At 42.1% G+C, this 24,029-nt stretch overlaps 1 protein-coding gene across 1 annotated transcript; it reads right to left on the bottom strand.

The window, feature by feature from the left end:
• Positions 1 to 1,680: 1,680 nt before the first annotated feature.
• Positions 1,681 to 22,537, bottom strand: rab38 (RAB38, member RAS oncogene family). The gene is made up of 3 exons (XM_002936545.5): positions 22,216 to 22,537; positions 12,543 to 12,823; positions 1,681 to 1,903 (listed from the first exon to the last, which is right to left on the bottom strand). The coding sequence occupies exons 1-3, from the start codon at positions 22,415 to 22,417 to the stop codon at positions 1,748 to 1,750; spliced, it is 639 nt and encodes a 212-aa protein (XP_002936591.1). The 5' UTR covers positions 22,418 to 22,537; the 3' UTR covers positions 1,681 to 1,747.
• Between the last annotated feature and the right edge of the window lie 1,492 nt (positions 22,538 to 24,029).

The raw sequence follows: 24,029 nt of genomic DNA, 5'->3' as shown, positions 1-24,029 counted from the left end.
GTCGGCTGTATATATAGTTACGCAACTGTGCTTATAGGTACCATAGTCCTCTTGCTTATATCTTTGTAAATGACCCATCTTATCTCCTTATTCAGTTTCTGATTTTCCCATGGGCTTCAATTGAATTTCCATGTGACAAACCCTTTTGTTGATGCAATTCATGTGACTGCAGCAGCCGCAGCGTTTCTTATTAGTGGGAACTATTGGTCGCTTTACCCAGCATCTCTTGTTTGGCATCAGCCCAATAAACACCCAGAATCCGACATGCCCCTCAATATTATCTACCCTTATCCGGAAAATTATGAATGAGCAAATGCATTCAGATTGGGCATATAACTGACGTGATGTGGCTACTGAATGCCGATTCTCAGCCTGCAAACCTTTTACTTTCTAAATACGCTGAGCTCAGCTGCTGCATTGCATCCTATTAGCCGTACATCATAATTACTATGGTTCGTGGTGACAATGACAAAGTTCATTGCCTTGTGTTTAAATAGCCGGTTCATTAGAATGTATGTCTTGCCCTGCACATTGTGATACAAGATTAATTCCCCCCACCTTCCCCCCCCCCCCCAGCGGGTGCAGTTGATAGATTAGAACAATTTTTATATTACAAATGGAATAATGCAGCTCAATATTTATTTATAAGGATACGGGATAAGAATTTCCACTTTGGGGCCCTCCAACTGTCATTGGACAGGAGCATAAGGTTGACAGAAAGACAAATCCATCAAGTAGAGCCCTAGGTATAGATTATAATCTCCTGTGCCCCATTGACTTCAAATCAATAAAAACCATTGAATCCCCACGCGTACGCTCTTAAATTTCTATCATTCAGAACATGGCCAGGCAGTACATGAATTGTAATTGGTCTGGCATTCTAGTTCAAGGCTTTCAGTCCAGAGGTTGCTTGGTCTCCATCCTACCGAAGAGTTCCAAAGACCTAATGTGTGGAACACCTCTGGTTTGACAAAGTTGGACAGCACCATTATAGACTTTATACACTTTATAGGGGTAACGTAATAACAGATTCAAGGTGAGGACCTTGACAACAGCCCTCAGGTTATGATGGTCTGCAAAAAAGCTAACGTTTAAGAGCCAAATATAAGGTTATTAAACTGGAAATTCAGCTCTTTAAGCTGGACTAGTGATGAGACACCCTTTGGACCCCCACCAGCTCAGTGAAGGTCAGTGCTATCTCAAGGGATAGAATCACCCCTGGTTATTTGTTAGGATAGGACATATCCAAGCACATAAACATTATTATTTATAAAATTATATGAAGATTTCAGTTAAGGGCATAGTCAGACTGGCCTAACAGAGTAACAGAAGATCTCCTGGTGTCCCAACCTGCACTCACTTCCAAAGACGATGGCATTTGCATCTGGTCACCCTATTCATGCAACCAATGTAGGAAGCCTGGAGCTACTGCTAGGTGAAGGTAGCTCCAGGTCACCCCAGCATCAGTAGGGGCACTTGTGTCCTATTCATTAAGGATACATGCAGTTTTCCCCTATATGAAAGTGTATTTTTGGACATACGTAACCTACTGTATTGAGTCAATATGGACTTTCCATTGCATCTTTGGACTTTTTTGAGCACCAGCAGTTGCATAAATGAACCCTCTTTTCTGATTTTACCAGCTAGACAAGACAAGACATTGATAAAAAAAAAAAAACGTGAATTTTACCAAGCAGAAAGCATTTATTGGCCGTTTTATTTATCAAATGATGCTGAGGAGCAGCTCCTAGGACTTAAAGCACGCGGAACAACTTGCTATCTTGGAAGAATTCAAGATTTGGGGCTTTACAATGTCGGGTTCCACGGGCTGCATTTGATCGCTCTCGCTAGCGATTATGTGGCTCACAAGGCATCTGGAGGCTTCATCGATATTTATATTTTCCTGTATGAAGAGAGAATAAAAACTTTATTACCACTGGATATTCATAAATAATATACAGCCGATATTACATTGATCAGATGGCTGGAACCCCATTATTCATTACAGTCGACTGTCTTAAGGGCATAGTTCCCTTGTGCGCTGTTGAAGACTGCAGGCTAAGATCATTTTTATTGCTGATAATTCTAACTATGATAGATCTATTGTGTTCACTTCCATACAGTTACCATATTCTATCACTTTCATATTTTATATTCCTATATTTATATTCAGTCACTTCTGTACAGTTACCAGAGACCAAATTCCTGATTGGGGGGCCCATAGGCCACTCCCATTCTCTGACCCCACCCCCTGCAGGATCACGTAGAGAGTACTATTGTGCTATATGCAGCCCCCCCTGGACCTGCTCCAACGCTGATAAGGTAAGTGTGAAGCGGGGCAGCAATGGAGCTACAAGGATATACAGAGCTATACAATATACAGAATTACACACAGAGGACATGTATTATAGTAAATACAATGAATAAGTATAAATACACAGAGATTAAGTGCCATGTGCTAAGAGACACAGTAGGAAGAAAGTCCCTGACCCATAGAGCTTACAATCTAAGCTCTACTCAATATAATCTCTGTGCAGTTAGTGGCTGGGTTGAAATTGGAATAAGGACCTCAGTGCTGCCATTTTAACCCCTGTATTTGTGCCTATCACATAGTGATCCTGGGTGCAACTTGCTCATACTGTGTTCTCTGCACCGAGGGGCCACCATTCTGTTTCCATCTGCTTATAGACCCATTCTCATGTGTAAACATGTACAAGCAATAAAGCAACCTACCAACTTTTATGAGCAGCACAATATTATCAGTAATGTTCCCCTCTATTCCCAAGCCAATGGTCACAACTGACCATCAATGTTGATAGTTTACCTTTTACAAGTGCAACAAGGTAGCACCCTTGACTAGTACCTACACTATGCAGGAACAATGTCTTTACTAGGACCTTGTGGTCCATCTCACTGCCTTCTACCCTTGCTAGTATATATGGTATCTACCTAGATCTGCCTGAAATCCATACAAAAGAGTAGTCCCCCCTATGGCCTGTCTCACCCACAGGACCTCCTCTAAGGAGAATCTCTGCTCCCCTAGCCTCCTACTGCTACATACTGGAAAGAGACCAACTTTATTCTTGACAAGTAAGAAATGCCCCATCCATCCCAATTATTATACTTTACTTCTATATGCATGTACGTTTAGGGATAGGCAAAAGGTTTCCTAAAGTTAGATTGTAAGCTCTATTGAGCAGGACCCTCTTGTATCAGTCAATATTTGTATGCAGTCTGTATGTTTCATGTATACTCCCTTCTGTTGTACAGACCTGTGGAATATGTTGGCTCTTTATAAACACATAGTAATAATAAGTTTAATACTAAGGAAAAAAAGTAATAAAGTCTCTCCCACTAGATGGTGCAGCAGCAGAGATAAGAAAAAAAGCCTCCACTTTTGCCTATGTGGCTGCACAAACCAATCCTCCGCAGTACACTGGAAGGGTTGCCATTATGGTAACGTAAATGGGAGGGGCAGTAATGTTATAGGGTGGAGTTATGTTATCAAATGGGCAGAGCCAGGCCAGCAAGGAATTAATTAATATGGAATTAGGTGAGTATCAAAGCAAAAAGAGGGACACATTGGAGGTGGGTTAGGGGCACCCTTGGCTGGTATTTTACCATCTATGCCAGTAAAATACCAGCCACCCCAGTGGCTTCTGGGTTCTTACTGCAGCCAGCATCAAAATGTGCAGTGAAATTGCACCTAAAGAATCAGGAGCAGGAGTCATTTTGACTGGAAATGTCAAAAATGACATGACTTTTCAGTGCCAGGCAACACTCTCTGGCAGCTGCAATGATGCTGAAGTTATGGGAAAACACTGCATTGTGGGTAAGGATTGTGTCCAAAACTGTAAATGAGTCCTATTGTGTTCTCGCAGCAGTGTCGCTAGCTAAAACGTATGCAATTTATTTTCTGCCGGCTTTGCCATAAAACACCTGTTCTGGTCACAGAATTAATTTTGTCACAAAATCATTTTGTAGGGGGGGGAAACTGGTCAGCACAAAATTCCATGTGCAAATAAGAATAATTATGTAATACTAAAATGGGTTCTGTGAACAGAAATGTCCCCTTGTAGTATCAAAATAAATCTGAGAGCAAAATGTACTGTACTGGTGTCCCTAGAATGACTTCTGTATTGACAAAAATCATTTCCCAAATATTTTATGCCAACAGAATTAATTGTGTGCAAATGAATGTGTTTCTTGACGATAAAGTGGATTTTGGATTCATGTTGTAACCAAGTAGCTGATTGGTTAATTTTTTGGTACGGTGACAAATGTTACTTCACTGAGCCTTTTACACCAAACAACAATTTGTTGGACCGCTAAAAATAATTGTCTGAATCCTATATCGGCACATTTGGCACGAAGTCAGGGTTGGTTAGGTTTTTAGCACAATGTCCCCGCAATTAGTGCTCCCCCTCAAGGGAAGGGGGGGTCTCAAGGGGTCGTGGGAATAGTAGTCCCATTGGTGATTGACCAGGGGTTGATTAAAGGAGCAGTAGACAACAGGTACTATTTTACCTTTGCAGCCCTCACCATCCCTCCCTTACTAGGGTTAGTTATGGGGGTACTTTCAGATTTTGGGGGGCCAGTGGAGTGGAGATTCATCTATCTGAGGGGCAGTTGCTCAGGGTTGCAGCTATAGGCGGGGTTTAAAAGGGGAGTGGTATGAAGTAATAAAGGGAACTAGCCCCAGGGTTTTCCGTAGGGTGCAGGATGGGGGACCTCCATCAGATCAACCTTCAGTGGCTATTTGAGGGCATGGATTTGGCCAGAGCTTTTACTTGAATGTTAACTAAATTATAGTTACATTTCAGATTATGTTATGGTTACTTATAGTTTGTGAGTCAGTTGTGGTCTTTACTCCTATTAACTTAGAAATTTTAGGAGGGGGCAGAGAGGACTGTGTGACTATGGCCATTACTCAGTGGTGCCCGTGCCATGGAATGGCATTTGACTGCTTGACACACTGTGTTGTCCATGCCATATGCACCCTCCCTCTTTTTGCTACAGGGCTACTAATCCATTCTGTGATTTCTCAAAAAAGCCTAGGGTTTGGGCTAATACACATTCATGGGGTCTCCGACCTTGGCTAGATTTGGCCGAGACCTGTCTACCCTGTATGAGTGTGGGAAAAGCTGCACAAATATTTCCTTTTGATAACTGCACATGTGCTGTGTAGCACCTATGTCCTTAACTGAGTGACAGTAAAACCATTAGAGACTGAGAAGGGAAATTCGTCCGAAGCTAAATGTGTTAAAGAGCCAAACACAACACAGAAACCCCTAATATCCCTATCCCTGTAATCTGTTCCTTCAAAAAGTAGGAATAAATCCCATTTTTATATGCTGAAATCCAGCTACAAAACAGTTCTACTCTTTCTGCATCATTTGAAATCCTGGCAGGGGAGGAGGGACTAAAACATTGATGTTACAAATTGTAACAACTTCCCCACAGATTACAGACAGCATGCAGGAACTACATAACCCACAATGCATTGCACTGGGATGTTCCTTTCCTTATTGACATCACGTGTGCAGCAGGGAATTGTGGGATTGGGAGGAGGCAGGCTGAAGGCAGGCTGAGGGACAGGCGACTACTGTTACATTTTATTTGAGTCACAAAGTAGTCAGCCAATCAGCAGTGGAACAGGGGGCGGGGCTTAGGGAACTGTTCCAAACCAGATTATTACATTAAACATCATGAAAAGGCTGCATAAAAGATGTTTACTTTACAAAAAGCTTAAGTTGTGTTTGGGTGGAGTTCCCCTTTAATAAGCGGTTTAGCAATTGGATAATCTGCTAATTAACCATGAAACATAAAAAAAAATAATATCAGCATGAGAGGTTGAATAGTCTGGAAATGGCGACTGTGCTGTACCAATAAATCATTATTATTTTGCCGTCGCCATGATTGTGTTGATAGATGATGTACTTGCTCCTGTAATCCTACATTGACTTCATTGTCTGGTCATGCCGAAACCATTCATCATGAATATATTCTTTTAGCAATCCATAATGAGATGTGCGCGCTCCGGGGCGTCTTTGCTGGCTGTTTATCACCGGGATATGTGGATTAACCTTCTTTATCTTTCTGCCTCAAATCACCTACATTTTGAAAGGCAGGTTCAAAGGCACAATATTGTTGCCCTTAGTGCCCCATACACACACCGTCCATAGATGTGAGCTGTGGCACAGTTTGGAAAGGTCCAAGGGGTTATACCTAATGTCTGTAGCAAGAAGGTGTCGGTACAGGGCTCCCTAATTCCTTGCCCCCCCCCCCGGCACTCTTGTCTTGCATGTTCTGAATGGAGGATACCCATGTACAAGCAACCACCTACCCCAGTTGTATGTACTGCTGCCAGACACAGACAGGAGCACCTACAGAAAGAAGTACAGGTATGGGATCCCTAATCCAGAAAATCGTTATCCAGAAAGCTCCGAATTACGGAAAGCCTGTCTCCCATAGACTCCATTTTAATCAAATAATACAGAATTTTAAAACTGATTACCCCTTATTGGGGCAGAACAGTCCTATTGGGTTTATTTAATGGTTAAATGATTCCCTTTTCTCTGTAATAATAAAACAGTACCTGTACTTGATCCCAACTAAGATATAATTACCCCTTATTGGGGCAGAACAGCCCTATTGGGTTTATTTAATGGTTAAATGATTCCCTTTTCTCTGTAATAATAAAACAGTACCTGTACTTGATCCCAGCTAAGATATAATTACCCCTTATTGGGGGCAGAACAGCCCTATTGGGTTTATTTCATGGTTAAATGATTCCCTTTTCTCTGTAATAATAAAACAGTACCTGTACTTGATCCCAACTAAGATATAATTACCCCTTATTGGGGGCAGAACAGCCCTATTGGGTTTATTTAATGGTTAAATGATTCCCTTTTCTCTGTAATAATAAAACAGTACCTGTACTTGATCCCAACTAAGATATAATTACCCCTTATTGGGGCAGAACAGCCCTATTGGGTTTATTTAATGGTTAAATGATTCCCTTTTCTCTGTAATAATAAAACAGTACCTGTACTTGATCCCAACTAAGATATAAATAATCCTTATTGGATGCAAAACAATCCTATTGGGTTTATTTAATGTTTTATTGTTTTTTTTAGTAGACATAAGGTATGGAGATCCATATTACGGAAAGTCCCCTTATCCGGAATACCCTTGGTCCCGAGCATTCTGGATAACCGATCCTATACCTGAACAGGTATCTGTGCTCTGTTCTAGAGAAACATTAAGATAATAGGGAAATGTGCCTGTCTCTAATGTCCCACCACCACCTTTATCTTGTCTTTCCCCAGCCACAGCTATATATCGGAATTATTTTTGCCACCCAGGCCCCAGCAATGCCCAAATCAAAGTCCCTTCTGGGCCTAATCCTCTCTCCCCATTCTTAATTACTATTTACCCAGAAAACCAAGTTTTCTCCATCTCTAATCCTGAGCGTACACTTTTATTTCTACTTGTTTGACATGGTCACCAAACAAGAAGATCTTTACCGTAACTCAGGGGTCCACAACCTTTTTTTACCCGCGAACCACACTCAAATGCAAAAAGACTTGGGGAGCAACCCAAGCATGAAAAATGTTCACAATGGTACCAAATAAGGGCTGTGATATGCTATTTGGTAGCTCCTATGTGGGCTGACAGCCTAAACGAGCCTCTGTTTGGCAGTACAACTGGTTTTTATGCAACCAAACTTGCCTCCAATCCAGGAATTCAAAAATAAGCACCTGCTTTGAGGCCACTGGAGCAACATCCAAGGGGTTGGGGAGCAACATGGTGCTAACGACCCACTGGTTGGGTATCACTGCCCTAACTGGATCCCAGTTAGGTCCCTGGATTGTTTCTGGTCTTTCTAGGCCTCCATAATGATTATAATAGGAGCCTACTGCTCAACATTCCAGAGCAGTCCTTGCCCAAGGGGATTTTACAACTTGCCTGATATATGGCCATTTCCCCCCAGATATTGCTTGGGTGGGCCATTAGGGAGCCTTTCCATTTCTCTTAGGCTGCTTTCACTCTACATCCCCAAATATTGTCCAAAATAAGCATTTTACAAACATAAAAATACTGTACATCACATATTTGAGGTAAGTGGAAATGATTCCCAGCCGAGGGGGCGCCCATGGAACGTAGGGATCAGGGATAAAGCAATGGCTCAAGCACAACTGATGGGGAATCTAAAGCTACAAAGTCCCACTAAGTATTTGTAGAGCTGGGGACAGATATTTGCATTATTTCTATTTTCATTGCCGTTTTGTGGTTAGAAACCAATTTGGGAGGATTTCAAAACAGAGTTTTTGTACATATTACAGTTTGCCCGGAGGGTTGATTTCACAGTATGTGACAGGATTGCTCTCCCCGAGCCATAAAAACTAATAACGAAGCCGAGCAATTATATCCTAATGAGGTTTCAGCCAATGTTCTAACATCAATGTTTTTGTGGGGGATAGATCTGAAAAAGAAAATGCTGGAGCAGAACTCACTGAAAATCAGTGTATAAATAATGCAGAACTCAGCACATTAGGACTTGTTTATTAAATGAGGGGAAAGATAAAAAATGGGAACAGTTTGTCATGTTTTTTAACCCTCGCTGCTCCATTCTGGCACAGAAATCTGCCTCTGACCCAAAGAGATGCAAAACTGCAATCGAATAGATGCTGGAGGATAAAGGGCCTTTAAATATGGGGAATGTACAGGCACTCACAGCTGCCCCCCCAATAGCTACCACCATAGTCAAGGGTCCTTGGGTGCCTATATATGAATATGGTGGAATATGATGGAACAATGAGGCCCAGTCCGACTTAACAGACCAATACTAAAGTGGCCATGTATGGCCCCTGGTACAGTAACTATCCATTCGGGCAGTGGGCAGAATGGTCAGAGTAATATATGGGTTGGCCACCTTAACGCAACCAATCTTGTAAATTGCAGTAAAGGCAGTAAACCAAGCACATAACTGTACTGCAACTAACCCAGAACATTACTCTATTCCTATTAACTTAGAACATTACTGTACTGCAGCTAACTTAGAACAGTACTATACTGTGGCTAATATAGAACACTAGGGTATGGCAGCTAGCCGAGAACATCACTGTGCTACAGCAAACCTAGAACATTACTGCAGTTAGAACACTACAATATGACAACTGTACAGTACAGCAGCTAACCTATAATGTTTCTGTACAGCAGCTAACCAAGGCTTCTGACATATACAGGTAGCTCCAAGGGGCCAAGCCAAGCAGATTACTATATGGCAACTATTTCAGGATATTACAGTAGGGCAACTAACATAACTAATTCTGTAAGGAACTAACTTTCACCATTAGTGTAAGCCACCCAACCTAGTGAATTAATGCAATGCCTTTGGCCAGCATCAATATAGGGTTGCTTAACCCTTGTTACTGCAAGCTAACTAGTTTAGTTCCTTACTGCAAGGCAACTAACAGGGCATTACATGTCACTGTAAGTAGCAAGTAGCACACTACTGTGAGGTAACTTTCCTAGAACCTACCTCACCTATCCTAGAACCTAGCCTAGAACATTATTGTAAGGTTACATTACTGTAACTAACGTGCAACATTACTTTAACTCAGCTAGCCTAGAACTTTACTGTACGGTAACTATTATAGCACATTCCTAGAACTAACCTAGAATATTAATGTAAATAAGTTAGCCTAGAACATTACTGTAAGGTAACAATCATAGCACATACTTAAATCAGACTAACCTAAATCAGATAGCTTAGAACATTATAGTAAGTGGTTATTGTGCATAAAGGTAGCACAATGCTAGAAATAACCTAGACCATTACTGTAAATCATTTAGCCTAGAGCATTACTGCAAGGCAATCATCCTAGCATATTAACTAACCTGACATATTACTGTGAATCAACTAGCCAAGAACAATACTGTAAGGCAATTTACCCAGCACATTACAGCAAGTAATCTGGAACATTACTCTAAATTAGCTAGCCCAGAACATTATTGTAAGGAAGCTTACCAAGCCCATTACTGTAAGTTACCTAGAACTTTACTGTAAATCAGCAGATGGCCAAGAGCATTACTGTAAGAAAACTATTCTAGCACATTACTGTAAGTAGCATAGAATGTTACTGAAAATCAACGAGCCTAGAACATTACACTAAGGCAATTTACCAAGCACATTACTGTGACCTTGAACTTTACTGTAAATCAGATAGCCTAAAACATTACTATAAGGTAACTATCATAGCATATTACTGTAACTAATCTAGACCACTACTGTAAATCAGCTAGCACAGAACATTACTATAAGGTAACTACGATAGCATATTACTGTAACTAATCTAGACCACTACTGTAAACAGACCCGCCCCAGGGACCCTGCGGGTGCCCGCACCCATAGCCCCCCCCCCCGGGTCTGAGCCACGAGGCCCACTAGAGCTGGGGCCCACCGGACCACAGTCTGACGCTGACTGTAAATCAGCTAGCATAGAACATTACTATAAGGTAACTATCATAGGATATTACTGTAACTAATCTAGACCATTACTGTAAATTAGCTAACCTAGACCATTACTGCAAGATAACTATTCTAGCACATTACTATAACTAACCTATGACATTACTGTAAATCAGTTAACCTAGAGCATCACTTTAAGGCTAGCCACCATGCATATTACCTTAAGTACCCTGGAATGTTACTGTAGATCAGCTTGCCTAGAACATTACTGTAAGGCAGCTAATCTTCAGCATAACTATAATTAGCGCACTGTAGCCGTACCTAGCACATTAGTGCAAGCCAACTGAGGCAGCCAATGTTATTTAGCAGCCAATTCCCAGGCAGGCAGCGCCGGCACCATCATTTCCATATCTTGAGTCAACAAAATAGTTTTACGACTTAATAAATCCAGTCATTTTTGCTGTGCTGTAAATGTGATTATATGTCATGTGATTCCAAACCATATCACATTTCATTTAGCTTTGTATCCATCTTCATTGCCTTCTCTCATAGAAAATCCTTTCTTTCCTCTGTGATGGGACGGAAGCCTATTTCTATTTCTGGACATTAAGGGACTCGCTAATAAAGGGATTTGAGAAATATTAATGAAAAGACTGATTTTCTTTTATAAGCTGCCCAAGAGAAATGCAGTTTCTGCCATAAAGACGAACGGAATAATGTGCAAACGAGCCGTTTTCTTCACATCCATAAAGACTACACTTATTGGCTGTGATGGCCACGATGTTAATGTTCTAGGGCTCATTTACCAACTGCACTGCATGTAAAGGGCACAATTCAGAATGTATTTCATCCACCATAATAACTCATGGAGGAGCCAAATAAGGGCTGTGATTGGCTATTAGGCAGCCTCTATGCACCCTATCAGCTTACAGGGGCTTTATTTGGTAGGAAATCTTTTTTTATTCAACCAAAACTTGCCCCCAAGTCAGGAATTCAAAAATAACTCCCTGGTTTGGGGGCACTGAGAGCAACACCCAAGGGGTTGGGGAGCAACATGTTACCCCCGAGCCACTTGTTGGGGATCACTGATATATATGGACAAATAAAGGAAAACTGCTTGTAGGAGCAACCTACCACCCTTCCAAAGAACTGCCTCCATTTGCCCTGTGCAGAGAGGAAATGCCATACAGGCATTTAATAAATGTTCTCCAAGAAAACTATTCAAGCATGAAATTATGTATGTCTACCGGCCCTTTGTGGCCCCATTGCACATCTACTGCTTATTTTGCTTTATACTGTATTTTTTGGTTTTAGGGGAGGGCATTTACAGTATTTTTGGAACACCACCTGAGTATTACAAATAAAATATCATCACCTTGGGTAATAATGGGTCCAGAGGGATACTGGGAGTTGAATTTCAATGGCAATGGCTACTACAGAACCCTGATTTAAGACATTGTTCTTATCTCGGTTGCCTGGGTTTCATTGGGTCAGTGTTTCTTAAACTCTGAGTCCATCATTACAATGGACCTAGTTATAATTGTTTATGGAGGCAATCTAAAGCTGCTTGTTATGATAAACTCTACAGACATTTATTAGCCTTAGGCGGAGGCACAAGTCTTGCTCTCTGGAAGATGGCAGAGAAATGCTCAAGAACTAGAACTGGCCTAGACACTAATATGTTTCCAATTCAAGTGGATAGATGGCTGAACTGTAGGGTTCTTGTTGGGTTCAAGTGGACGGAGGCAATACTACCCATGTGTTATAGCTCTATTTGTTATTTCTATAGTGGCATTTTAAATAGGAGAATGATTGGTGTTGATAAGTATATGAGGCCTTTAAAAAATAACCTGTGTCCCAAGCCAGTCTGGTTATACCTTCCAAGCTTTGTCCAACCTTCAGCCTTTGGCTATTGGAAGCCCCCCATCATGCTGACTGAGAATTTATGAAGTTCTATAAGGGCTAGAGGGATTACAGTGCTGGGGATATACACCATGATATACACATTGTCACACATAAGATTTGGGAACTAAAATGAAGATTTTGGGGTTTAGCGCATTCGTACCTTTGCAGATGTTTCATACCAAGCGACAAAACCATGTTCCTTGCAAAACTGGTCCATTTTGGTGAAATGGTTCTTAAAGTTATCTTTTCCCTGGTCACATTTGTTGGCTAGCAGCACAGCTGATACTGGCACCCCATTTGCAAGAGTCAATTTTGAGTCTAAATCCTCTTTCCACTTTGCCACCGCTTCGAAGGTTGCCGGCCTTGTGACATCGAAAACGATAAACGCTCCCACCGCTTCTCGGTAGTAGACTCTCGTCATGTTCCCAAATCGTTCTTGGCCTGAAAAAAAAGATAGTTTGGGGATATTAATGAAAATTGTCTTTATTGTTTTATAGGGCTACAGATTGTAAGTTAACTCAAAGGCTGAAGAGTAAGGAAATATGGTTATGTACAAGGTGGAGAAGACTTGGCCTGAGGCCATCAAGTCACGTTTGTTGCCATTCATCGCAACATGATGAAACTGAAGCAAGTCATACATAGCAGTCAACATACAATGTACATTGTAACTAAGTATAGACCCGCTTTCTCTCACACTTCCACTGCTTCTTCTATTGTGACCCCGTTGTAGACAACTATATCCAAGGGTTCGTATGCCTCTGTGTGTGTTTCCTCCAGGTGCTGTGGTTTTAGTCCCACTCTTCTAAAACACGCAAGTAGGTTAATTGGCTTTTAATGAAGTTGACCATAATGTAAAGGTGGCCATACACTGTAAGATTGGCTCGTTTGGTGTAGGACAGGGGTGCCCAGACTTTTTCCCCCCTGTGGTCGACCTTTGGCCCCTCCCTGCGTATGTACACAGCACAGCATACGTACGCATACCCAATAAAAGCACGGAACCACTTCAACGTGATCCACCAGAAATCCACGGGGGATCGACTGGTGGACCATGATCGACGTTTTGGACACCCCTGGTGTAGGCGGTATCAGATCACGGACTGCATCAACGAGCCAATGTGGTTCCTATCCAACGGAAAAATCAAACCTGCCTAATCAAGATCTGCCCAATTTCAGGTCAGATGTTGGTCAAGGAGGCCTGTTGGTGGTGCCGATGAGAAAGGGTCCTTAGATTGTAAGCTCCACTGGGGCAGGGACTGATGGGAATGTGATAGGGGCCTTAGATTGTAAGCTCCACTGGGGCAGGGACTGATGGGAATGTGATAGGGACCTTAGATTGTAAGCTCACTGGGGCAGGGACTGATGGGAATGTGATAGGGACCTTAGATTGTAAGCTCACTGGGGCAGGGACTGATGGGAATGTGATAGGGACCTTAGATTGTAAGCTCACTGGGGCAGGGACTGATGGGAATGGGATAGGGACCTTAGATTGTAAGCTCCACTGGGGCAGGGTCTGATATAATACATTATCTTGCTGAGGAATAGTCCAGTTTTTTTATCCAGTAAAGGATAAAATAACATAATTTCTGCTGGCATTGAGTTCGATGATGTCCCCAGCACTTTATATACAGATATAATTCACATGAGGCTAGCACTGTGTGCCGTTGCTCCATCTCATGATCACAGAGCTTATCAGATGGGCTGCACTATCATGTGCCTCTCTAACAATGTTCCCTTTATGGAGGGCTCTCTGCCGACTCTCTCAGACAGTATAGCCCCCAAGCACTCAGCACTCCTCTCTGTGTATCCATCAGCCATCCCTCCTTAGCCCATAGCAACCAATGCTCCCTATAATGCCCTGAGGGCTTTGTGCGTAAAAGTCATCTGTTGGGTCAGGGCAAGTTCTCAAATATATACAATTTTATGTTTGTGTTGACCCCAGTGGGAACAAAGTGGAAATGGGCACACATTGAGAAACTGATTGTTTTAGGTCCCTGCCCGAGGTGATATTAAATGCTTATTGTACTTCTTATTGTACTGTGTGCAGTTGCCCCTTTCAAATAAAGGCTGATTTACTTTTTAATCGTGTATAGCGATGAGCCAATCTGTCCCATTTTGCTTCACCAAAAAACTTGCAAAACTGTGCAAAAGTTTGTGAAACAGCAGAAACTTCACGAAACGCGACTATCGTGCCACTTTTTTGGCATTTGTTTTATCACATGCAACTTGTTGTTTGAATCTCACAATTTTTTTACACGTGCAACTTTTCACTAGAGCCCTCGTGCATTTAATCCTTCTCACGTGCAACACCAAAGCCAAGGAATGTGCACTCTCCCCGTGTTACACTTTCCCAGTCCCACACAAGAAGAATCCCGATGGTGTAGGTATTGTAGGGATTTCAAATTATTCTAAATGTGAGCATGTCTCTCCTGTGGGAAAGTCTATTTATTTTCACATGGTGTATGACTGGTCCACGGGCCAAGGAGGTCTGATATTGTACAAGCTAGCCATTTGTTTGGGTCTATAGAGAACCTGGCATTGCCCTTTTTGTACAGACCTGATCCATTGCTGCATCAGTACCATTTGTGCCTCTGGGTCGCTGAGCGCTTGTTTTCCCCCAATCAGAAATAACAAACACGTCGGAGATGTCATTAATCTCACTCAATTTAATGAGTAACTGATCTGCTAAATAGTGCTGGGATTTCTGTGCAGCTTTGAATATGTTCCCCCTGTGAGTATAAAATACATTTCCTGCTTTTTCACATGATTTTGTTGCTTTGATTTCTGCATTAACTGCATAGGGAAACTGGACTTTGAGAGAGACTGGGATATTGGCTGTATATTTCTGTGGGAAACCAATCATTATGCATGTGTCTTAAGGTGGCCATACACACTAAGATCCGCTTGCTTGGCGAGGTCACCAAGTGAGTGGATCTTCTCCCGATATCCCCACCTACAAGTAGGTGTTATCGGGCTAATTCGGTTGTTTGGCCCAGGGGGTATAGGCGTCCGTCGGTTCGGGGACCACATTAACAAACCAATGTGGTCCCCGATTCGACTAAATTTCAGGCCAATTTCAGGCCAGATGTCAGTCAGGCAGGCCCGTCTACGGCACGGATATCAGCAGCTGGAATCGGCCTGTGCATGGCCACCTTTATTTTCTTTTTTTTTTTTTTAATTCTTTCTTTATTGATTTTCAAATAGGGGGTACAGAAAGGAAGAAGGGAAGGGAAGCAAGAAACCATTTGAGGATTGCAGACAATGTCACATTCGGTAAGTATATAACAGGTATATGAGCAAAAAATAAACAAATATTGTATGCAACTCTGCATACAATATTACCTTTTCACTATCCCTCAGAGAGTAATACCAAACCCCTAAACTGAGAGTTGCAACTATGCAGTCTAATCACATTTGCCTTAATTACATTCTATTGATTTTGCGGTCTTGGATTTAAACTCAACTCTACATATGTTTCACAAAGGAGAGGATGGCGCAGTTGAAGAACAACTGCAAGAAAAGCAGGACTTATTCTAGTGAACTTGTTGATGTCATGATAGAATAATGACTTCTGCTCTATGGTCCATTGTAGGGTTAAGTTGGGTTTTTATCTTCTGTATAATGGAATTATCCTCAGCTGAACCGGATTTTAGCATTCAGGATTGGTCAGTGCCTCAACCAAACATGTCTGGCTGAAAACTGAGCTTCCTGGAAGAGAACCTCTTGAATAAGAAACAATATAATATGTCCACTTACCATAAGCTTATTTCTTTGAATAATTCCTGTACTTTATAGAAAGCCCTTGGAAGGTTAATTGTGGGAGCAGCCACCACAAGCTGGAAGCTTTCCAGAACAGATACACTGGCAAGAATAGCACTGCAAGGTACATCTATTGGTTCCCAAACTGTGATGCTGGTTCCCACTGGGGGGCATGGAGCAGTGAAAGAAGCCAAGCCTGAAGCTTAGTTGGGGGAAACTTTGTGACTATGCTTATTTTCTCTCACAGATACGACTGAAAGCCAAGCTTAAAGGTACGTTAGGGTGAGATTTGGGGTATTTGCTGTCTTAGATATTGTTGTTATTATGGTTGAATATGGCTGATAAACCAATGATTCCCTGTATCTGGTGATCCCCAACCAGTGGCTCAGGGGCAACATGTTGCTCCCCAACCCCTTGGGTGTTGCTCTCAGTGCCCCCAAACCAGGGAGTTATTTTTGAATTCCTGACTTGGGGGCAAGTTTTGGTTGAATAAATACAAGATTTACTACCAAATAAAGCCCCCTGTAAGCTGATAGGGTGCATAGAGGCCCCTAATAGCCAATCACTGCCCTTATTTGGCTCCTCCATGAACTTTTATGATGCTTGTGTTGCTCCCCAAGTCTTTTTACATTTGTCTGTGACTCATGAGTAAGAAAGTTTGGGGACCCCTGCCTTAAGGTCAGAGGGGTATAAGTAGTGCCCTGATCAAGGTCTGGACCTAAAGCTAGGTATGAAGAGAAACTTTGGGGAAATATGGGCACAGAATTGGTAGAGAAGCTCAGATAAACCCAGTGAGCCCCTGCCCTCGTGGGCCTGGGACCCCATCCTGCAGTGGGAGGGCTTGCATCAGGGGCATGGGGGTTCTGTTACGGCAGTGATGGGGTGGTGGGACCCTGAAATGGCAGCCCAGTTCATCAAAGTCCAACACTGTCAGCTTGTGTCCTGTCTTCTTTTCCCCCTTTCTTATTCATTGTTATATTATATCTCCTGCCCTTTTTTTTTTATTTTTTCCTTCTCACCGTTACTATGTTCTCCCCATTCTATGTTCTGATATTCCCCTTCAACTTTCCAACAACTTATCTTTTCCCTTTCAAACACAATTCACCATGTTTTCCTTCACCCGTTATGCAGCTTTTTTCACCCCCACAATTCAAATGGGGCAAATTTGCACCTGATGTGTTAAAACACGTGCGACACAGTTGTGCCCGAAACTAAGCGCAAATAGAGTGGGGTTGGCATCATTTCTGTCTGTTAAAATGCCATTTGGTGTGATTTGTTTAGGGCTGCTGTATTGGTGCAGCCCATAGTTGGAAGCCTGGGATTACATGGTACAGGGGTGGGAAGGGCAGTGCTGGCAGAGAAATCCCAAAAATGTTCCTTTACGAGAGGCTCATTGTAGCAAAACAAATGTGTAACGTGCTTGTACAGATTACTGCGCTGATATAATCCCACCGGGAATTTGTAACAGTCTGGGAAAAAAAATACTACTAATCCCGACTGGGACTCACTTTCATTCACAAGTTTTACACATTTACGGAATATAATGTGTGCGTAGGGGGGGGTGGTGTTACCTAGCGGGAAAATATCGTTTCTACAAGTTTTCTTTTCTAAAATGCTCCTTAACCAGTAATGCACAATTTAATATTAATATTTAGGGAAACCTTTGCCATATGATACTGGTTGTTTTTAACAACTTTAATAAACAAACCCTGAATCTGGCAGTATTTCCATGATTTCTGCTGCGCCAATACGCACAACAGATTTGCGCCTAAAGAATAGTGTGCTGAATATGGCGCAATGAGTGTGGGCCACATTATGTTGGGATTTTTGGGGGAACGGCTAAATTGTAGGTTATAAAACAGGGTAAATTGCACCCAAAATTACACCCTGCACTTACTGTCAAGAATAATCCCTAAGGACCCTGAATCCGGGTGTTATAGTGTTATAGTTGCTCAGCGAACGATGCTAAATCTCACCCCCATTGGCATAGAGAGCAATCGCCTGAAGCCAGAAACTGGTATGGAAAATCCGCTACTGCCTGTATCTCAGCTGGATTTATGTAAAAACAGAATGAATAGAACTTATTTACCCTTAGTTTCAAATGGGTGGGGTGAGTGTTATCCCATGGCTTAAACTGCTAGAGATCATGTGATTAAAGGGGAACTGTCATTCCTATGATAATTCTATTTCACAAATAGATTTTGTTATTTACAGTAGTTATTTAGTTAGTTTGTTGATGGTATATGATAATTGAATGACGCAGCCATTTAGAGCAGGGGAAATCTGTCAGCGACTCACAGCAAAGTGTATTGGTTGCACCTGAACAGGTTCAGACTGGGCCGGCCCAGACCCGATCCCCACTGGAGCCCCCCTGGCTGCACATCTCCCTCCCTGGATGCACCAAAAGTAAATTTAGTGTACGCTCTCTCTGGGGAGAGGATCAACAAGTGGTGGGGGCCCCTGCAAGGGGGGGTGGGGGCCACGGTAAGGGCCTCTTGTGGCTGCGGGGGCTTCTGGGGTGGTGAGGAGGTTGGCCAAGTTCAGATTTTGCACCTGTGGGGCTTTTGTTATGTTAATAGCAAAATTATAGCCTTAGGGCCCATACCACTGGTATAAATATAGAGGAAGCAGGCCCTCCAGTTGGGGGGGGGGGGGGGGGGCATTGCTGTTTCCTTATTAGAAATCCCTGCTTTCCTACATAGCACAACATGAGTGGTTTGGTTGTAGGGGGGACGCAAATGGGCAGCTGGGTAGTGGGGGGCTGGGTAGGGGTTTCCATGCAGGCTGGGCTCCTCTGATTTTTTTTGTGGGGGACTGGCCCATACACAGATTAAGTAGAAGCCATGAATTTAATACTTGCCTTGAGTGTCCTGAATGACAAGCAGATGGGAGTTTACTATCATATCCCCCACCATTAGTGATGATGCCAGACTCATACACCTCTCCTCCCGCTCCCAAAGTGCCAATCCTTGCACTGGCTACCTGTCACGTACAGGATTCAGTGCAAGATTCTTGTACTCACCTACAAAGCACTCACTGGTGCTGCACCCCTCTATTTAACCCCCCTAATCCCCAAGTACCCCCAGGCGTAACCTTCGCTCTACACACGACCTCCTTCTCTCCTCCTCACTCATCACCTCCTCTCACTCTCGCACCCAGGACTTCTCACACGCTGCACCCATCCTCTGGAACCCCCTTCCCCGTCCCATTAGGCACTGCCAGACTCTCCAAGTCTATAACCTAAACCCTCAGAAATGCGATTACCCACTGAGCCCCCCTAATCTTCCCTTATACACTCACTAACCACTGGTTTTCACCTCTCACTCCGCACTTACTGTCACTTTACACACCAACATGAACTCTAACGCCATGCTCGTTACCCTGACCTTATGTCTCAGCCACCCTCCCTTTTAGAATGTAAGCTCTTGCGAGCAGGGCCCTCCCCCCTAGTGTCTCCGATCCTCATCCAAATGCAACTGTAACCTATTTTTGTGAATTTTTTATATGTACATGTTAACTGTTCTGTCTTTTGTACCCCTCTATTCTGTAAAGTGCTGCGTAAACTGATGGCGCTATATAAATAAAAATAATAATAATGATGAGCGAATTTTTATCGGCAGGCATGGAATCACAGCCAAATTTTACTTTTCACCATTGGTGAATTTTATAGCGAAACTGCAGCAAAAAAAATTTGCAGAGTCAGGAACAAGTGACAGTCGTGTCAAAAAAGTTGCAGTCGCATTGCATAAGTGCAGTAGCATCAAAAAAGCTGCTGCGGGCTTGCAAGACTACAGCGCTGTGGAATATGTCAGCGCTGCGGAATATGTTGGCGCTTTATAAATAAATGTTAATGTAATGTATATTCCCTATACACAAAACTGTGTATGAGAAAACTGCATACTTTTATTGTCTCCCCCATAAGGGGCAGCACTGGCAGACATTGTGCCTGTTTTAATTGTAAAACAGTCCCCCCCCCCCCCAAACCTGCAACACTAAAAACGACTAACGTATGAATAACGTACTAACTCTGCACAGCGGGGGGGGGGGACCAACACTCTCTCCTGCGGGGGGCAAACTCCATCATATGATGGGACGACACATGACGGGCGGCACAACTTATACAAGGCTACACTGTGCCAGTGGGAGTCACGTTTCTCTGGCTGATTTTGCTGCAGATACACATTTCTCTTTCCTACGGGGGGGGGGGGGGAAGATCCTACAGATATTCTCACTTCTGCTGCAGGGTAACTACAACATACACATAAATGAATACAGGTATAGGACCCATTATCCAGAATGCTCGGGACCAAGGTTTTTACGGATAAGGGGTCTTTCTGTTATTTGGATCTTCATACCTTAAGTCTACTAAAAAATCAATAAAACATTAAATAAACCCAATAGGACTGTTCTGCCCCCAATAAAGGGTAATTATATCTTAGTTGGGATCAAGTACAGGTACTGTTTTATTATTACAGAGAAAAGGAAATCATTTAACCATGAAATAAACCCAATAGGGCTGTTCTGCCCCCAATAAGGGGTAATTATATCTTAGTTGGGATCAAGTACAGGTACTGTTTTATTATTACAGAGAAAAGGGAATCATTTAACCATTAAATAAACCCAATAGGACTGTTCTGCCCCCAATAAGGGGTAATTATATCTTAGTTGGGATCAAGTACAGGTACTGTTTTATTATTACAGAGAAAAGGGAATCATTTAACCATTAAATAAACCCAATAGGGCTGTTCTGCCCCAATAAGGGGTAATTATATCTTAGTTGGGATCAAGTACAGGTACTGTTTTATTATTACAGATAAAAGGGAATCATTTAACCATTAAATAAACCCAATAGGGCTGTTCTGCCCCCAATAAGGGGTAATTATATCTTAGTTGGGATCAAGTACAGGTACTGTTTTATTATTACAGAGAAAAGGGAATCATTTAACCATTAAATAAACCCAATAGGGCTGTTCTGCCCCAATAAGGGGTAATTATATCTTAGTTGGGATCAAGTACAGGTACTGTTTTATTATTACAGAGAAAAGGGGATCATTTAACCATTAAATAAACCCAATAGGGCTGTTCTGCCCCCAATAAGGGGTAATTATATCTTAGTTGGGATCAAGTAAAATGTGCTGTTTTATTATTACAGAGAAAAAGGAAATCATTTTTAAAAATCGGAATTATTTGATTAAAATGGAGTCAATGGGAGACAGGCTTTCCATAATTCGGAGATTTCTGGATAACGGGTTTCTGGATAATGGATTCCATACCTGTATATGTATAGAAAATGCCTATTGCTCAATGTTAGGGATGCACTGAATCCACTATTTTAGGATTCGGCCAAACCCCGAATCCTTTGTGAAAGATTCAGCCAAATACCAAACATGATATATATGATATAATTATAAAAGGGAATATCAATATTGACCGTACATAAATATATTGTATCATAAAACATATAACACCAATCGTTAAAAGCAAACTTCAAAGAGTAACTGCTCCATAAAAATATCTCTATGTGTTTTGGCTTTTGCCTTGTAAAGCAATTAAGCTGAATAAATCACAATTAGCAGAATATAATCGAGCGGCAGGGAAAGCATTCAACAGGCAAAAATGACATTGTTAGAATTTCTAAGATCGTAAAGTGAGGTCACAATGGAATTTCTACAGGAGCTGTGACATTTAACGTTTCTAGGTGCCAGCGCCGTATACAGGGCAGGGCACTCCCCTCTTTTGCTTTAATGCTTAGAAAAATAAAGTGAACCGTGGAGATATTATATCATAAAACTCTGCAGAAATTCAAATTAATTTTTTTTTAAAAAAGATTAAATCTTAGATAAGTTATTTTTTATCTTTTATATCTATATCTGCAAGTTTTGCTTCTGTTTCACTTCCTTTTTCTTCTGTATTTTCTGCTGAACTTTTTGCATCCCTCCCCCTAACAATTGCTGTCATTAAAAAAAAGTCATGTTAGTACATATTAATTAACTGTATTAATGAGTTAGTCGCGCATTAGGGTGGCTAATAGGACTTGTAATTAATATGATTAGGAGGGGACCCCCCTTATAGCTCACCGGCGATGTCCCATAGTTGCAACCGCACCACCGTGTCTGAATCCCAACTCAGCACTTTTAGGGCAAAATCGACCCCGATGGTGGCCCGGTAGTGCGGGGAGAAGTTCTGGTGGACATAGCGTTTGATGATGCTGGTTTTCCCCACTCCCAAGTCGCCGATCACCAAGATCTTGTAGAGGTGCTCTTTCTGGTGGCTCTGCATCTTGTTTCCCAAACTCCCAGCAAACTAATCTCATGCTCTCTAGTGGAATCCTGCCAGGATAAAGGAGGAGGGAGAGGGGGTGGGAAAAAGAGAGGATAGAAAAAGAGAGGAAAAAAGAAAGGAAGGAAAAAAATTAAAATGAGACGGAAGAGACGCTACACATTCTGTGAGCTTTGTGAGACGTCAGTTAAATAGATATTATTACTGATAACGGGGAAGGATGTGCCGTAGGTTTCGTGCAGCTCTCTAGGCTGAAGGGTGAAGGGTGCCCCCTTAGCCCATAACAAGGTTACAGATATATAGAAACATTGGGGTAACAGTCACCCCGCTATAGTTCCAGGGGTACCCAGGGCACAAATAAGCACTCACCCCAAATCCCCCCCTAACTGGCCTTCAGGCTGGGCCCCCTTAGCCCATAACAAGGTTACAGATATATAGAAACATTGGGGTAACAGTCACCCTGCTATAGTTCCAGGGGTACCCAGGGCACAAATAAGCACTCACCCCAAATCCCCCCCTAACTGGCCTTCAGGCTGGGCCCCCTTAGCCCATAACAAGGTTACAGATATATAGAAACATTGGGGTAACAGTCACCCTGCTATAGTTCCAGGGGTACCCAAGGCACAAATAAGCACTCACCCCAAATCCCCCCCTAACTGGCCTTCAGGCTGGGCCCCCTTAGCCCATAACAAGATTACAGATATATAGAAACATTGGGGTAACAGTCACCCTGCTATAGTTCCAGGGGTACCCAGGGCACAAATAAGCACTTAACTAGGGGAGTGGATATCATAGTCTTTTGAAAAACAGGCACTTAATCAGCAAATTTTCAGGCAAATTTAATTAAAAATTGTTTTTATTGGAGTACCATAATTGCCTTACGCGTTTTGCGTTCACAGACACTTAATCATAGGCCTGTAATTAATGGCATTACTCTAACACTCTAACATTTCTCATTTTTGTATTTTGAAAATTCAACCCATTTCCACGAATGTCGGACATTTAAAAAAAAAAAAAAAAAATCCAAACTGAAAAAATCAGCGTGGGGAAAAAGATGCCGAAACTGCAACCTTTTCAAAATGTCACCCCAAAAACTAGAATTTTTCAAATTCTTTTTTTTTTTGCTGGCAAATTATCAGATTCAAATTTTTAGCGGTTTGGACGCACAGTAAATCTCAAAAAAATTGCAACTTTTTTTCCCACGACTTTTATCATCTGCAAAAAAAAAATCTGACAGTTAGTAAACGGCCCCCTAAGTGTAAAAATGAAACACGTAAGGTGATTATGGTACCCCAATAAAAATATTTTTAATGAAGAATTCTGAAGATTTGCTCAGTGAGTGACTGCTCTTCAAAAACTGTTATATCCGCTCCCCTAGCTGAAGGCTTATTCGGGTTCCAGATTATTTGGGTTCCAGATTATTTGAGTTCCAGATTATTTGGGTTCCGGATTATTTTTGGGGGGACAGTAGACTTCACATTCCAGTTTATACTCTGCTTTAGGTTTACAATACATGGATTTAATAAACTCACCCATAGGGGGCGCTGGGTAGTGCATCATTTCTGGAAATGTTTGGATGTGCCACCGATTCTCGATAATTACACTGAGCTTA

This window comes from Xenopus tropicalis, chromosome 2, assembly GCF_000004195.4.
Source record: "Xenopus tropicalis strain Nigerian chromosome 2, UCB_Xtro_10.0, whole genome shotgun sequence".
NCBI classification, from domain to species: domain Eukaryota; kingdom Metazoa; phylum Chordata; class Amphibia; order Anura; family Pipidae; genus Xenopus; species Xenopus tropicalis.
This window is presented reverse-complemented; position numbering and strand designations above follow the sequence as displayed.

What these genes read in the sequence shown, in the direction of transcription:
- rab38 (XM_002936545.5), bottom strand. Translation starts at nt 22,417, where the DNA reads ATGCAGAGCCACCAGAAAGAGCACCTCTACAAGATCTTGGTGATCGGC. An exon ending in GCAACTATGGGACATCGCCG is followed by an intron (nt 12,824 to 22,215) that starts GTGAGCTATAAG and finishes CTTTTTTTTCAG; the next exon opens with GCCAAGAACGATTTGGGAAC. An exon ending in GGTATGAAACATCTGCAAAG is followed by an intron (nt 1,904 to 12,542) that starts GTACGAATGCGC and finishes CTCTTCATACAG; the next exon opens with GAAAATATAAATATCGATGA.